This window comes from Muscardinus avellanarius (genome assembly GCF_963383645.1).
Source record: "Muscardinus avellanarius genome assembly, chromosome: 13".
In the NCBI taxonomy this organism is placed as follows: domain Eukaryota; kingdom Metazoa; phylum Chordata; class Mammalia; order Rodentia; family Gliridae; genus Muscardinus; species Muscardinus avellanarius.
In genome coordinates this window covers 47,603,567-47,620,706 of record NC_137799.1, presented here as the reverse complement: position 1 = coordinate 47,620,706, position 17,140 = coordinate 47,603,567, and the positions used below count along the sequence as shown (strand labels likewise).

The following is a 17,140-nucleotide window of genomic DNA, read 5'->3' as shown; positions in this document are numbered from 1 at the left end:
TATACCTCTCAGGAGTATGATAATCACACCTTGGTGACCACTGGTCTGAATGAATAAAAGCCTAGAAAGATATCTATATCCTTATAGAGAGAAAGAGTGTTAGTTTTCATCATATAACTTAACCACTGACAAGTACTTTTCCTCTATTAAAGTTCTCTTTTCAGCTTTTTTTTTTTTTTTTTTTTTTTGGTATGTATGTATTTGTAGAACTAGGGACTAAAGCCAGGGGCATTCTAACTCCAAAGCTATACCACCCAGTCCTTTTTTTATTTATTTTTAAACAGGGTTTCACTAAGTTGCAGAGGGCCTCACTAAGTAGCTGAGGCTGGCTATGAACCTATCATCCTCCTGTCTGAGCCTCCCAAGTACTGGGATTACAATCATGTGTCACCACACCCAACCAACAAGACAATTCTTAAAGGTGCCTAGCACTCACTAATTCATTTTTTTTAAGGTAACACAATTTGAGCTTAACCAAATAAAATCTATCTCCACATTTTATGTGTATTTGTATGTCTCTAACAAGGAAGAATAATTTTTACATGAGAAAACTAATGTAAAATGTAATAAATGCCTTACTTTTTTTTTTTTTTTTTTTTTTGCGGTACCTGGAGTAGAACCCAGAGGCTTTCTACCTCTTGACTATACTCTCAGACCTATTTTATATTTTACTTGGAAACAGTCTCACTAAGTTGCTTAGAGCCTGACTAAGTAGCTGAGGCTGACTTCGAACCGGTGCGATCTTCCTGTCTCAGCCTCCTAAGCGTGAGGATTACAAGTGTGCACCACCACACCCGGCTGCCTTCTTGATTTTTATCATTTTATATATCACATGGTTATTTTATTTACTTTAATGCCTGCATTCAAAGGACTGTGTTTCAAGGAACCATCAAACAGACTAGTGATTAGTCAAGCATCTTTTTCTTTTCCTCTAATGGAATAAAAATATAGAGACAAAAAAGTTTATATGTTTCCCTCTCCTTCCATTAAGTAACTTAAGAAAACATCTATTAAACACTTCTCCCATGTACAAACAATACACTCGGCATTGGTCTTTACAAAAACCTTTGTGAAAGGAACTTCAGGATAAGGCCAAACAGTCAGCCACTGATTGAATCTGTTGTGCAACAGCACCACCAGGAGATGATCTGTGCAACCTGCATTAGAGGCCCTTCAGCAAGAGCAACATTTCTTAGAAGGCACTCCACTGCATTTTCTGACAGCTAATTTTTGAAGTAAAGTAAATTAAAAAATTCTATCTAATAATAATTTTATGTACTAGTCCCATTTTTATTCTTGAGTTCAATACACAACAAAAACAATTCTTTTGGTAGCCCTTCAAATATTTTAAAGTAACTACTATATAAACCTCAATTCTCTTCAACCTAAATACTCAACTCAGTTATTTATCATGCATAGTCTCAAAAATTCTTTTCATGACATCATCCAAGAAGAAATTTGAACATAAGAACCTAATTCTTGAATTTATAATAAGGTGCAAAACTACACATCTTGCCAGTTGTAAACAATTTAAATGCAGAACTATATTTTAATAAAGTATTATATTTAACATTGAATGCATTAAGCAAACTTATTCATAAATAAGCCTGTATGAAGAGAATTTGGTCACAGTAAGAGAGATTTGTTGATATTTTTAAAATATTTTCTACATGCTGGGCGTGGTGGCGCACACTTGTAATCCCCACACTTGGGAGGCAGAGACAGGAGGATCGTGCAGATTCAAAGCCAGCCTCAGACTTAAGAGACCCTGTTTCCAAATAAAAAAAATATATAAAATGGGTATGAGAGTGTAGCCCAGAGGTAGAAGGGTTGCATCCCCAGTACCACCAAAAACTAAATTAAATTTTCTTCATTGTTAAATATTTCAATGAATAATTGGTATTTTTTAAATCACAGCACAAATGACCACTTTTTAAAGTAAGTCACCATTAGCTGGGTGTGGTGGCGCATGCTTGTAATCCCAGCATTTGAGAGGCTGAGACAAGAGGATCGTGTTTCACGGACATCCTCAGGTACTTAGTGTGTCCCTCTACAACTTAGTGAGACCCTGTTTCAAAATAAAGAATAAAAAATAGGGCAGGGGGTGTAGCTAGGAGGTCGAATGCCCTTGAGTTCCAAAAAGAAAGAAAAGAAAACAAAAACAAAAACAGTAAGCCACCATTATTGTAAAAGCAAAGCTATTTTTTTTATTTTTTAATAATGTAGTCTCTGAAATCCTAAGTAATTAAGCATAAGAACCCAAGTTTGCAGTAAGCTTGCACAGGAATATATGCCATGTGCCCATGGACTTACATAAACACATCTGTGATAAAGAATGAAAATACAACTGATGTTTCTTATATAATTGCCCTTTGGCTGAAAATGATGTAAGAAACATTTTGTTCTGGAAGCCAGGAGTGAGGGGTGTCTCATGTCTGTAATCCCAGGGAAAACTAAGACAGAAGGATCAAAGGTACAAAGCCAGCCTCAGCAAATTAACCTCATATCCAAATTAAATAATAAAAGGGCTAGGGTATAGCTTGGAGTTAGAATGCCCCTGGGTTTAATCCCTAGCACCAAAAAAAAAAAAAAAAAAATGAAGCTTTTTTCTTACAGAAGAGTTTCAATTTTGCTATAGTATCAACCAATAAACCAACATATTATATTAAATTTAAGTAATATTTGCACAGAAGATTTTTGGATATTAATCCATTATTAAAACGCAATAAAGCCAGGCGTGGCTGGCACACCCTTGTAATCCCAGCATTTGGGAGGCTGAGACAGGAGAATCATGGTTCACGGACAGCCTCGGCTACTTAATTAGGCCCTTTGCAACTCAGTGAGACCCTGTTTCAAAGTAAAGAATAAAAAATAGGGCTGGGGATGTAACTCAGAGGTAGAGTGCCCCTAGGTGCCATTCCCAGTACCAGGGGGGGGAAAATGCAGTAGAAGTTAAGCATGTAATCTGATACTCATCTTCAGCAGTGCCAGTTTCAGACATACTTCCTATCAAGATGAATGCAACCAGTACTAAACAAATAAATGCCCATTCCAATTTTACAAATTCACAGTTAATATTCAAGTAATACTGACCATTTTAGAAATAAAAATGTAGTTTAATTTAAATAACTTTGGGGTATCATATACTACTAATCAGTCATATAATAAGACTGAAGAAAAGAGTAAATGCCACTTTTATTTTGGTCAACTGCACAAAGGGTTACATTAATATTAAATAAGCTTCAATTAATTTTCTTAAAATGGTCAAGCCATTAAAATAACAATGTATTAGGTAAGGAGCATTATATTGTTTTTATTAAGGTCACTATGAGTAAAACTAGCTAATTATGCAATAAGTCTGATTCTGAGAGTTTTGTATATTATAGACAATAATTAGTTCATTTAGAAAAAAGGGAATATTCTTTATTGAGCCTACCAGGATTTCTATTTCCTGATACACTTCAGCTTCTTAGATAACTCCATACAAATTAATTGCTATTTGTTTCAGATTTAAACTATCTTAGCATTTATCTGGAAGATGTTCTGCATAAACACATCATCTTGTTGTTTATTCCATTATACAATAAAACACTGTATATTTTAATAATTTTATAGATATTTTCTTAAAAAAAACTTACTTTTCTTTTAAATGTTGAAACTTAGGCAAGCAAGGTGGTACATGCTTTAATCCCAGTACTCGGGAAGCTGATACAGGAAGATCCCAGGTTTGCAGCCAGCCTCAGCTAAACTTAGAGACTCTCCACAACTTAGTTACGAGATGCTAGCCAGGCGTGGTGGCGCACGCTTGTAATCCCAGCATTCCGGAGGCTGAGACCAGAGGATGGCGATTCACGGACTGCCTCAGCTATTTAGTGAGGCTCTCCGTAACTTAGTGAGACCCTGTTTCAAAATAAATAATAAAAAATAGGCCAGGGGGTGTAGCTCAGAGGTGAATGCCCCTGGGTTCCATCCCCAGACCCTCAAAAAAAAAAAAAAAAAAATGTTGAAACCTAACCATTTCCTACAAAATGGTCACAACCTGGGCATGAACTGTGTTGCATAGTGGCATTGTTAACACTTTGATCTTGTGTTCTCTCACCTCTGTTTGATGGCTGTCAGTGTGTTCTCAATGGTTCTGATGCTATGGTGACAATCCCAGTATGGTGTCTAAGTTTATAAGCATAAAATGCCCAGACACTGTAAAACAGAGTTACTTTGAAATCTTTTTCTCTTTCTCCTTGCACTTCCATGGCTGTTTTTCAAATGGTTAAAATTACCATAAGAAAATAACAGCAAAACATGCTGTTGACACTAGGAAGGTACTTCTAAAGAACTCTGGGTACCTAAGCATAGAAAGAGAAGAACATTTCCCTTAGAAAGCAGCCTTGGCTAACTTGTATAATGCATTTCCCATCCCTTCTTCCAAAGGCATGGAGATCTACCTGTTCATTCTATCTTTTTCTGTCCTTTACATGACATTATTCTCTCCCCAGATGATCTAATAGCATATTCTGCATACTGCCTGTTCATTTGATATGTGTTTAAGAAGCAAAGAAAAAAAATTACTAGCAGTGTGGTCTAATTATACATGAAATGTGAGAAAGTTATGATTGTGACTGCATGGATATGAAAACAATTTAAATATTTAGCATGTATTTATATATGAAAAATGTCAATGAAAATATGAACCTGAGTTTATTCTGTGAGAATGCTCAGAAGTAGTCATAATACAAGGATATAATTTTTTCTGGCTATTCAGGAGACTAACACAAGAGCACTTCTGAAAAGCACTGAGAATTCCCAAAACCATTAGAAATATAAATAAACTCTACTACACATAAACTAGAATTATAGAATATCTAGATCTTGGTCTCTTTATAATCATGAAATTAATAATCCAACTATTTTCACTTTTTGAATTAAACATTAGTAAGAGATCACAGTATTAAAAAGTCTGCCCAAGAAAACTGTCAACCAGACCAAATAAGTCCCTATGACTCAAATTTTACAGAAGCTTTTCTTAACCATCAAAGAATAGATACTTACATAATACATAATTTAGTCCTATTGGCTGCAACAGATTCTTACTACTTTGAGCTAATTTTACCAGGAACAAAGAAAAATACTGAATGGTATTTGAGTAATGAATACAAGTTTATTTTACTTTCAATTTTTCTTATATTTAAAAGAGTAGCTTTAGTAACCTTGTTGTTAATGAGGCTTAAATGAATTAAAATCACTTTATTTCTGCTGTTTACATCAAAAGCTATCATTTAAAGAAAGCACTTTCTGCTGTGTGTGGTGGTGGATGTCTGTAATCTCAGTATTTGGGAGGTTGAAATAGGAGGATCACAAGTTCAAAGACCACCTCACAGCAACTTACCAAGGCCTTCAACAACTTAGCAAAACCCTGTTTCAAAATAAAAAATAAAATATGGCCAGAGGTATAATTCAGAGATAGAACACCCCTGAATGCAATCCCCATGACTGTCAAAAAAATCAAGAAAGAAAACAAAGAAGGATAAAATATCTAAGGGGAAAAGTTATACAACTTTCTGGCTTTTTTTTTTTCTTACATACAACCCAAAGATACCCACTTAACATAAATCCAGTGTCTTATAACTGAGAATATATAATAGAAATTACTGAATTAAAACTATTCATGATGATAAACCGGGCGTGGTGGCACACGCTTGTAATCCCAGCATTTGGGAGGCTGAGATCGGAGGATCATGGTTCACAGACAGCCTCAGCTACTTAGTGAGGCCCTCGGCAACTTAGTGAGACCCAGTTTCAAAATAAAGAATAAAAAATTGGGCAGGGGCTATAGCTCAGAGGTTGAATGCCCCTGGGTTCCATCCCCAGACTTGGAAAAAGAAATAAAAAACTATTCAAGATGATAAAAAACCTTTCTGTTGCCATTAGTATTTAATCACACATCACTAGGTATAACTGGCTACTCTAATAACTAAAGGAGTCATAAAGGGTATGTTTTTTCTTTTAATCTTAGACCAAGGGTCACCTGTTTGCAAAATGGGGTAAGTTGGTGAAAATATATTATCAATAAATGCTATACAAAACTTAAGTGCTGATCCATACCTTGTTTTAATTCCAAACCTTCAGGTTTTTTGCTCTCTCTCGAAGATGAAGTAGAATCTATACAGGTGTCCTGTCTGAAAAATGAAAATAAAAATATATTTTAAAACTACATTCAATCAAATATATACTGTCCAAGTTCCTAGAATTAAGTTAGGCACAGAGGAAGAAACAACAGTCTTCTATGCCCTAAAGTAACAGTTAGTGCACTCTAGAGACTAAGAAATATGTATACTAGAGTCAAAAGTATCAGCTGCATACAATTTAAGTAGTATATTCTTTGTAAAACCAAGGGGCAAACCTGGAAGGAACATGGTGGTAATTCTTTTTCCCTTCCAGTACTCAGCAGGGTAGCTGATGAGAGAAATCACAACTCACAGCAGTATCCTATAATGTTTCAAGTTCCACTGTTAAATTTAATGGGCATTTGGACATTCAAATTACTTCATATTCATCTAATTTCATACTTCAAATGCTTTGATGTCTACAGTATGTAGAAAATACATAATTTATATGTAATATACATATGTAATCGAAGTAAATGGATTAAATATAAAATCATGCAAAAAAGTTTCAATTCACTGTGTTCTATAAAATCTGCAAACTAAATGGATAGACTTTTCTAATGATAGCATTATACCATCTTAATACTGATGCTAAAAATACTTTTCAGCAATCAAAAAATTAGTTAAAAATATCCAAATGAGATTAAGTGGCTATTTTTTCAAAATAGTTTATCGCATTTTGATAATTTCTAGACATATCCTATAACACCCTAGAAATATATGGGAAATTTTCCTACTCACAAAATTATTTCTAGCCAGATAACAGCATCAACCTCCTCAAATTATGCAAAGATTAAAAAATATTATGATTATTTCCTTGAAAAGTTTATAATACTTTTTAGTCAACCCATGTGGCATGCATGTTTATTTTTATTAAAACTTCCTAACATAAGCACAAAGTTTATTAAAACTTTATAACATAAGCACAAAACAAACTAAAAAATTATTTGCCTTTGATATTAATTAATACATCTGAGATAGATTAATCGATTTTGCAGTACCAGGGAGGGACTAAACCCAGAGGCATTCTAACTCTGAGCTGTATCCTCAGCCCTATTTTTTTATTCTCTATTTTGAAACAGGGTCTCACTAAGTTGCAGATGGCTTCACTAAGTAGCTGAGGCTGGCCAAGAACCCACAATTCTCCTGTCTCAGCCTCCCCAGTACTGGAATTTCAAGCGTGCATCACAATGCACAGTTTGAGATTTATAATTAATTGCCATAGCTCCATATTTTATGCCTCTTTATTTTTTCCTAAAATTACCTACTCAGACTTTATTCTCTCACCAAAATGACTACTAGATTCCAAGAAAATCATCAACAATTCTCCTCAGCAATCCAGGGACAGGAATAATGTTAAAATACTATACCCCAAGCCTTCCAAGCAAATTAGATTTTACCCACTGAGAGTGTTAATCTAAGCATCATCCTTTAGAGAAAATGTTTGTTTGCTTTTATATATCCTTAAATGGCACTTAATTCTTTGTCTACATGTATCAAAATATCACACAGCACCCCACTAATATATACAATTCTGTTATATCTGTTAAAACAAATTTAATTTATAAAAAATAATTTAAACAGACTATGTCACATCACCAGTAAAAGGAAGATGGACATACATAATATCCTAAGAAAAGCACATTACTTATGTATTTTGGCTGAGAGTATATAATCTGTATTATAAAGTATCATCAGACAAACCTAAAATAAAAATGAGAAATAGTCTAGTAAGTGAAGTTTGATGTTTATATTAGGAAAAAATAAAAGGCCGTGAAAATATTGTAGGTTAAAGAAGAATAAAAGGCCAGGACAGTTAAAGAGTTACAAGTGACATAAGACAACTGAAGTGGAGAGGAAACTATAAAGGACATTAATGAATCAAAAGGCAAATTGAAAAATTAGATAAAAACATTTTATCAATGTTATTTCCTGAACTTAATACCTGCTGTGGTTACATAGTAGAATAGCACTATCTTTCATAAAACACACAGCAGCATGTAGAGGCAGTGTCATGATGTATTTAATTTAGCCTCAAAAAGTTTCACAGAAAAGTAAATATGTACATATAAAGAAAAGGTGAGCAAATGGAATAAACTTAATGGTACACACAGATAAAGGCTATATGAATGTTTCTTAGCAGTCATTCTTGCAACCTTTTAATGAGTCTGAAATTACTTCCAAATAGTTTTTAAATAATGATGAAAAATGAATTGAAGCCCCTTAAATACCCTTCAAATAAAATCAATATACTATATAAAAATGATCTGCTGTCACAAACAATCTATTTGAATGTCCAATATGAATTTATATAATTTTATTTTTGTTGGGTTTGATTAGGCTGTTATTCACCAAACAGAATTTCAGACAGTAGGTACAGTATGCCACCCTGTGGTAGAAAAGTGAAAAGCTAGGTATGTTTTCAGTAGTAACTAAAGTAAAAAAGCAAAATCAAAGAAACCCAGGTAGTTTTTGGTAGTTTAAATTTTAAAAATCAGTACTAGCTAATCTTTCTAAGATGTAGGCTTTACAATGAAGATTATCATACATATTCACAGTCCTTTAATAGAATTTAAGGATTTCTATTAGTATGAAAGCCAAAACATTTACCAAAAAAAAGAAAATGTCTTCCTTAAAGTGAGGAAACTACAACATACAAAAGTGGTACACACTTGTAATCCCATCTCTTGAGAGGCTGAAACTGGAGGATCATACAGGTTCAAAACCAGCCTCAACAACTTAGTGAGGCTCTCAGAACTTAGTGAGACCCTGTTTCCAAATAAAATAGAAAATAGGTCTGGGAGTATAGCCCAGAGGTAGAAAAGCCCCTGGGTTCTATCCCTAGTTCCACATATACACACACACAAAAATAATATATCTATCAGATATCTTTTTTTTTTTCTTTTTCTGTACTGGGGATGGAACCAAGAGGCATCCTACCTCGGAGATACAACCCTTGCCTTATTTTTTTTCTTTATTTTGAAACAGTGTCTCACTAAGTTGGGGAAGGCCTCACTAAGTGTCTGAGGCTGGCTAGGAACCCAGATCCTCCTGTCTCAGCCTCTTAAATGTCTATTTTGATACTTTTAAGAAATTGAAGAGGAAAGAGGGTAAGAGTAGGAAACATACTGCCAATGGCACTTTGAAATATAAATTCCACATGAGTTTTTGTGTTCCTTTCCATTTAAACAAGAGTAAATCTGTTTTCATTTTTCTAATTCCCTTCATTCATCTGCAGTATTCTTTCTTTAAAGCTTACGCTTAATTTACAATCACAGCCTTCAATTATAAGACAGCCCTACATGTACCTCTAAATTTAAATTCTCTAAATGTAAGTTCTCAAACCAACATCAGAGTTCAATTTTTTTTTTTTTTTTTTTTAGAAAAGGCAGACTGCCATGTGCAGCACTTCATTTGGATGTTTCTGGAATCTTGGAAACTTGACTATCCTACATTGTCCTACAAATACACCTTGAGAGTTTGGAGGTTCTACCAGGGGAATACAGCTACTTGTATACCCTTTACCAAAGACCGTTCCTCCTCTGTTTGGAAAAGGCCCAGGAGTTCAGCCTGAGCAATCTAGTGAGGACTTGCATCAAAATAGTTGTATCTGGAAGAATTCTGAAATCATAAGAAGAAGAAAACAACAGAATCTTTAAGTTAAAAATTAAGACAGTTCACCAAGGAAGATATGCAGATAGCAAAGTTCTACATCATATGTTTATTAAAGAAATGTATATTCAAACCACAATGTTTGAATATACGTTAAGATAGGCATTTCACTGCTTTCTTTAGGCTTTTATTACATAAATGAAGTGGAGAGAAAATATCCATTATTCATCAGTGTAAAGTGAAAATTTAGATGAATCACTGTTAAATTCACAGTTAAAAACTCCAAAATAGGTGTGGTAGTGCATCTCTGTAATTCCAAGTCTTAACAGACAGAGACAGGTGGAACACAGGTTTGAAGCCAGCCTCAGCAACTTAGTGAGGCTCTCGGTAACTTAGTGAGACCTACTTCCAAATAAAAAGGTCTGAGAGTACAGCTCAGAGATAAATACCCCTGTGTTGACTCCCCAGTATCCCCCCACACACATACAAAACCTCCACAGTAAATACAGTGACATTTTTTTCAATGTTTACTGTGTGGCAAGTACTAATTCTAAGAACTTTCAATCATTTTCTGATTTAATCATTCATAACATTTTTTGAGGTAAGATTCTATTCTTCAGATAAAGAAATTAAGGTCCAGGACGTTTAAACAACTTGCCAAAGGTCAGATCCTTGGTAAGCTGTGGGGCTCTGTTAAAAATGCTAGCCTTCCAGATACAGTGGCACATGCCTATAATTGTAGTATTTAGAATGCCAAGACAGGATAATCACAGGTTTAAGGCCAGCCTCAGCAACTTAACAAGTCCCTGTTCCAAAATAAAAAATAAAATAAAATAAAAAGGGCTGGAGATATAGCTTAGAAGTAAAATGCCCTGGATGGGTTCAGTTCCTGAATCCCTGGTACCATCAAAAAAAGAAAAGATAGCCAGGCGTGGTGGCACTTGCTTGTAATCCCTGCGCTTGGGAGGCTGAGACAGGAGGATTGCACAGGTTCAAAAGCAGCCTCAGCTACTTAGTGAGGCTCTCAGCAACTTAGTGAGACCCTGTTTTCAAATAAAAACATAAAATAGGTCTGGGAGTATAGCCTGGAGGTAGAAAGCCCCTAGATTCCACCCCCAGTACCACAAAAAAAAAAAAAAGTAAAGAAAAGATAGTGTGCTTGCCTTGTTCTGTATGCACAACAAGTCCTGAGTTTAATCCCCAGCATCCCCAGAGGGGAAAAAAAGGAACGGGGAAGCTAGGCATGGTGGTATACACCTATAATCATAATACTTGGCAGGCTGAGACAGAAGGATTGCAAGTTCTTAGCCAGCCTTGGCAACTTAGCAAGATTATTTGCAGATAAAATAAAATAGGACTAAAGGCATATCTCAGAGGTAAAATGCCTTTGGGTTCAATCCCTAGGAATTGAAGAGAGAAAAAAGAAAAGTAAAAGACATTGTGGGATAATGTGAAAAAAATCTGAACATAAAGTAAATATCATATGGTAATGGAGAACAACTGCAAATTTTGGGGGTGTTATAAAAGACAAAATGGCTACACATCTTTATTTTCTACAAATTAAAAAAATATTTAGAGTCAAAATGTCTATAATTTGCTGAAAATACTACAAGAAAATAAAGTGAATATAGAAAATTTTAACTGTTGGATCTAGGTAACAAGAATATAGTATTCCATTATACGATTCTTTCTACTTTTCTATATGCTTGATATTTTTCATAATAAAAAGTGAAAACCAAGCCCGGCATGGTGAGCATGAATATTATATCAGTACTTGAGGCTGAGACAGGAAGATCACAGGTTCTAGGACAGCCTCAGCAAGTAGTGAGACACTCACCACCCTACTGAGTGAGGCACTGTCTCAAAACAAAAATAAAAAACTGGAAGTGGAGAAGGAACCTGAGGAAAGCCCACTAAGTGCTGTGTATACTATCATTATGAAATGCATTAAGATGTAAAACTATAATGTACCATAAAAGTCATAAATAAATATATAAATAAAAATAGTGCTGGGGATGTAGCTCAGAGATAAAATGCCCCATCCCCAGTACCACAAAAATAAAGTAAAAATCAAAACAAACAAAAAACATCCAAAAACCCCAAATAGAGTGAAATCCTTTTTATGTAATTCAGACAGAAAATGTCATGTACCTGAAAAAATATTTGTTAATGCAAGGAAATAATTTCAAAAATTATCATATAATTTTAAGCATTTTAGTTAACATTATATATATATATATATATATATATATATATATATATATATATATATATATATTCCTATAATTTACCAATCTTTATGTATAGGGCCATGGCCTTACCTTTAATATTACATATACAAACCAATGTTCACATTTCTAGTTCTGGCTTATTTAAAGTGAAAAAAATCTGAGTACAAAAAAAAAAAACAAAACTTATTTGTCCAATGTCTCCTCTCAGCTTTTCTTGTTGTTTACTACAGCTAATTGACCACAACTTTTTCACAATTTAATGTTCATTATTTCCAAAGCTTTCAACTTAATCAACTACTCTTCTCAGATTAATATTTCACCTGTTTATTTATATTTATCTAAATTGCACAATTACAATAATTGCACTGGAAACAGGCATAAGTGACTTTGTAAGCAAACAGTTCAAATGGTGGGGAAAGCACACAGATTATTAGAGAACAGTCATTAACAACCAATTTAGCACATTGTTAACATTGGTGGATTTATTTTTAAATGAAACGGAAAGAACAATTAACACAATAAATCAATTATTATAAGAAACTTCAATTTCAAAAATAAGTCATGAGGAAAGAGAAAAAAATACCTGATAATCCCTTAACTTAGTGCTTGAGCAGTGGGATGAAAGAAGTTAACCAAATGATGAAAAAATGACAAAGAGTAGTTAAAAATTATGTTTCTGTAATACAAAGAACACACAACTTTTCTGTGCAGAGACAGTTACAAAGACAGAAAATAATGCTTCCCAAGTCCCTCAAAGTGCCCCATGGGGAATCGTAAGTGGCAGGTTGAATAGCCTGATTAAGATGAAGATCCCACCTGAAGCCTTTGAGAAGCTCACTCTCAAGTTAGAGAATGGTCTAGAAATTCTGGAAAGGTGCCTATCTGCTTCCCATTTAGAAGTAAATAGGTCACATTTTGCTTCAAAATAATCAGATTGGGAAACGTTGGGAGAAGGAAATTTAAAATAATATTGAGGGACTGGGCACGGTAGCACATGCTTATAATGCTAGTACTCAGGGGGCTGAGACAAGAGGACTGCAGGTTAAAGGCTAGCCTCCACAACTTAGCAAGACCCTCTGCAACTTCTTAATGAGACCCTGTTTCAAAATAAAAAATAAAATTGGGTTAGAGTTGTAGTTCAGAGAATGCTCCTGGGTTCAGGTACCAGTACTACAATAGTAATAATGACAATATGAAGGGGACAAAGTGGTAATAGGTATGTTCATGGTACTACTTTTTGGTACATTAAAATTTTTTCACAACAGAGTTAAACAAACAAGAACTGTTATACAACAACCTTTTACATTTCCAGAGTGGTTATATTAGAGTAGAATGGGTCACAGGTCAATTTCCTAAGTGTATCATTCTCAGTAAGACCAGGTCTACCTGAGGCCTGAACTTTATACCTACTGATTAAAATACTTAGGTACAGACTATACATTCATAGTACCCAGTATTCCAGTTCTCCAGGGGACTGTGAATTGTACTCCAATACTTTATTGCATTCAAGTTGAATAACAGCGGTTTTTGAAGGACTCTCTTATTCTCAACAAGTTCAAGTTTTGTTGACATTTGAGAGTTTAGCATTGAGCTGAATACCATTACCCCTCTAGAAGTCATTTATTCATGCATATTTTAGGAATAATTACTCAAATTGAAATAAATTAAATTCTTGGTACTTTATTGACAGCTGAGGAGAACCCACTGGACAGCTCGAACTCATTAAAACTGCTAGGGATACTTGTCCTTACCAAAAACAAAATATGGTTAGTAGTTATATTAGGATAGTTTAGTAGGAAAACAACACAACTGCTAATCTCTGGCTTCCAACAGGGCCATGTAAATGAATAAATTTTTAACTCCATATATTTATTAAACTAACAAAAACAACACAGTCCTACCACATACCACTGTTAGGGTTTGGCAACTAAAAAGTAGTCACACACATACACTTCTAGCTGTTGCCCTCAATAGGACAACTGATTAAGCCAGCAAAATGGTCTGTTTTCAAAAATAAACACCTGCAAAGCAGTCATTAAGCCCCCTACATTTGTGCACTATGTTCTTTTTTTGTTGTTGTTCTAAAGTATCAACACTAACTATAAACAGAATAAAGGAAACGACTCTTGATTTGAAGGGTTCCTATTTAAGAAACATACTATTTTACTCTAATCAATTAAAAATAGTAACCATTGGCTGGGTGTAGTGGTGCATGCCTCTAATTCCAATATTTGGGATGCTGAGACAGGAGAATCGTAGATTCCAGGGCAGCTTCAGCAAATAGTGAGACTCTCATCAACCTAGAGAGACTCTGCTTCAAAATAAAAATTTTAAAAATTGGGCTGAGCTATGGTTCAGAAATAGAATGTCCCTGGGTTCAATCCCCAATACCATATACAAAAAATAAGAACTAGTAGCTATTACCTTGTAGTAAAAAGTAAGATTTTTGTTGTTTGTTTGTTTGTTTGTTTGTTTTGGTGGTACTGGGGTTTCTGGAAGCCCTTCTACCTCCAGACGACACTCCCAGACCTATTTTTATATTTTTATTTGGAAACAGGGTCTCTTAAAGCCAGCACGGCTGGCTTCGAACCTGCTTGATCCTCCTGTCTCCGGCTCCCAAGCACGGGGATTACAAGCGTGCACCACTCCCGGCTAGTTTGAGGTAAGAGTAATTTAAGGTAAGAGTAAGCAAATAATCTTTTAAACAGTAGTAGAGGTCAGAGAAGTCTGGGAAGACAAGCATACATTTGAAATCTGAGCTTGGAGGAGAAAGAAAATTTTAATACATAAAGCTGGCAATGTGATGAAATAATGTAAAAGTACAATGATAATTTTAGAATTTTTATAACTTGTGCACAGACATATGTGTATACTTCTTTACCTTAAAACCCTTAACGGGAGCTGAGTGGGGTGGCACATTTCTGTAATGCAAATATTTGGGAAGCTGAGACAGGAGGATTGCAAGTTCAAAGCTAGCCTTGGCAACTTACTGAGACAACAATTTAATGACACCCTATTTCCAAATAAAAAATAAAACAGGGCTGGGGGGCATAGCTTGGAAGTAGAATGCCCCTGTATTCAATTCCTAGCACCAAACAAAATGTATAAAAGAATATAAGAAAACCATACATATAGGAATATTAAATACCATACTTATATACATGTACCTCATGTTGAAAGAGGTAAATCCACAGCTTCTTAGACAATTTTATCAATGTTATACCCTTTCTGATCAAAACTGTAATATAGGAATATACATTTCACATTAATAAAAAGATCAAATTTTTCATGATAACAGATTGCTTCACATAGATGTTTTTAATCTATTTTTATTGAATAAAATTGGAAAAAATAAAGATATATGCCTTAGGTAATAAAAAAAAATACTTAGAAATAAACTTAACCAAGGAGGTAAAAGACCTTTACAAAGAAAATTATAAAACATTGAAAACATAGGCAGACTTCCGGGAAGATGGCGACCGAGAAAAGCGGGGCTTAAGAGCCCCGCTAACAACCAATCTCTATTACCACAAAATCAACACCTTTCATAGCCAGAAAACACCATCACCAGAAAAACAAAAAAATCACCAGCCCCAGAGAGGAGGGGGTCTCAGAACGGAGCTCAGAGCCACAGAGGAGACACGCCGGCTTCACGCCCGAGGACATGGCAGCAGCACCTTACTGCCAGCGGCACCGGCGAGTTCACCAGACAGCTACAGCGAGCTGAGGTGAGCCGCTGCGGAACAGCCAGGCGGGATTTTTCGGCGCAGGGAGCATCTAAAGCTCCCAGTGGCTGAGCTCAGCACACGCTGCAGGGACTCAGAGCGGAGCTCAAAACCAGAGAAGTAATAACACTTAACACCGGACGGCACCAGACCAACACACTCAACAGCCTACCAAGCTCCAGAGAGGAGCAGCAGACAGCGAGCCAAGGAGAGCCGCTGCGGAACAGCCGGGTGGGATTCGGCAGATTTCTCGGCGCAGTGAGCATCTAAAGCTCCCAGGGGCTGGGCTCAGCGCACCCTGCAGGAACCCAGAGTGGAGTTCAAAAACAGAAAAGAAATACGCCAGCCTCACGGCTGAGGGCGCGGCAGCAGCGCCATATTGCTACCGGAGGCAGCAGCAGCGAATTCACCAAGTCCATGACAGCTCCATCTGCACACTCAACAGTGAGTCAAATTGGGACCCCTAGAGGAGAAATCCCAGTACTGTACTCCCAGGGACTTGACCCAGTGGGGGAGTGGTGGTGGCAGAGATATTACACCATAGGAGAACGCCCAACCTGGCACCCCCCATGGTCTAAAGCAGCCTCGATTGACTCCCAGGGTCTGAGACTCTGCGATACATTCCAGTAAAGGAGTAGTGGGGACTGAGATACCACAGACTCGAGATCCACAGCACCTTAAGTGAAGTCGTAGTGACCCAAGGAAGAACCCAGAGAAGGCACAAACTTCCGAAATCATGGGAAAGAGGAATAACAATGGAGGAATGAATGCCCACAACCCCACAACATCAGAACCTGATAAAACATAAATTCAGAGATTTATAGAAGATCAAATCAGGAAAATAACTGTAGAAATAATAGAGGTGTTTCGAAAAGAATTCAGAGAGAGCCAAAAAGAGATAAAAGATGCAATTAATGAAGTAAAGGCCTCAATTCAAAGTACAAACAACCGATCAGATGACATGGAGAATAGAATCTCACTCTTAGAAGATGAGCAATCCAAAAATGAACGCATAGTTTCTAATATACAAAAAAATATCCAACAGCAGGGATCTGACATTGAAGAAATATGGGCCCATTTTAAGAGAGCTAACCTAAGAATAATTGGAATAGAGGAGGGAAAAGAAGGTGAAACCAAAGGGATCAACAATCTCTTCAAGGAAGTAATAGCAGAAATTTTTCCAAACATAGAGCAAGAGGTCGATACACAGGTCCAGGAAATTTATAGAACTCCCTTTAGACAGGATCCGAGAAGAGGATCCCCACGCCACATAATTGTCAAAATGACCAATGTGGAAGCCAAGCAGAGAATCTTAAAGGCAACAAAAACAAAGGGCCAAGTGACATTCAGAGGCAAACCAATTAGAATCACTCCAGACTTCCCAAACCAAGTCATGAGAGCCAGAAGGGCT

At 35.8% G+C, this 17,140-nt stretch overlaps 1 protein-coding gene across 3 annotated transcripts in view; it reads right to left on the bottom strand.

The window, feature by feature from the left end:
* The window catches only part of CAAP1 (caspase activity and apoptosis inhibitor 1), a gene marked incomplete at both ends in the record, with an annotated part of 59,543 nt that overhangs the window by 17,365 nt on the left and 25,038 nt on the right, over positions 1-17,140 (bottom strand). For 2 of the 3 annotated variants that reach the window (XM_080709387.1, XM_080709388.1), the window contains one exon: positions 6,100-6,173. In XM_080709387.1, coding sequence (XP_080565513.1) covers positions 6,100-6,173 — 74 coding nt within the window. Of the gene's footprint in view, positions 1-6,099; positions 6,174-17,140 lie in introns of those variants that run through there. The other variant, XM_080709389.1, reaches the window with a different exon arrangement.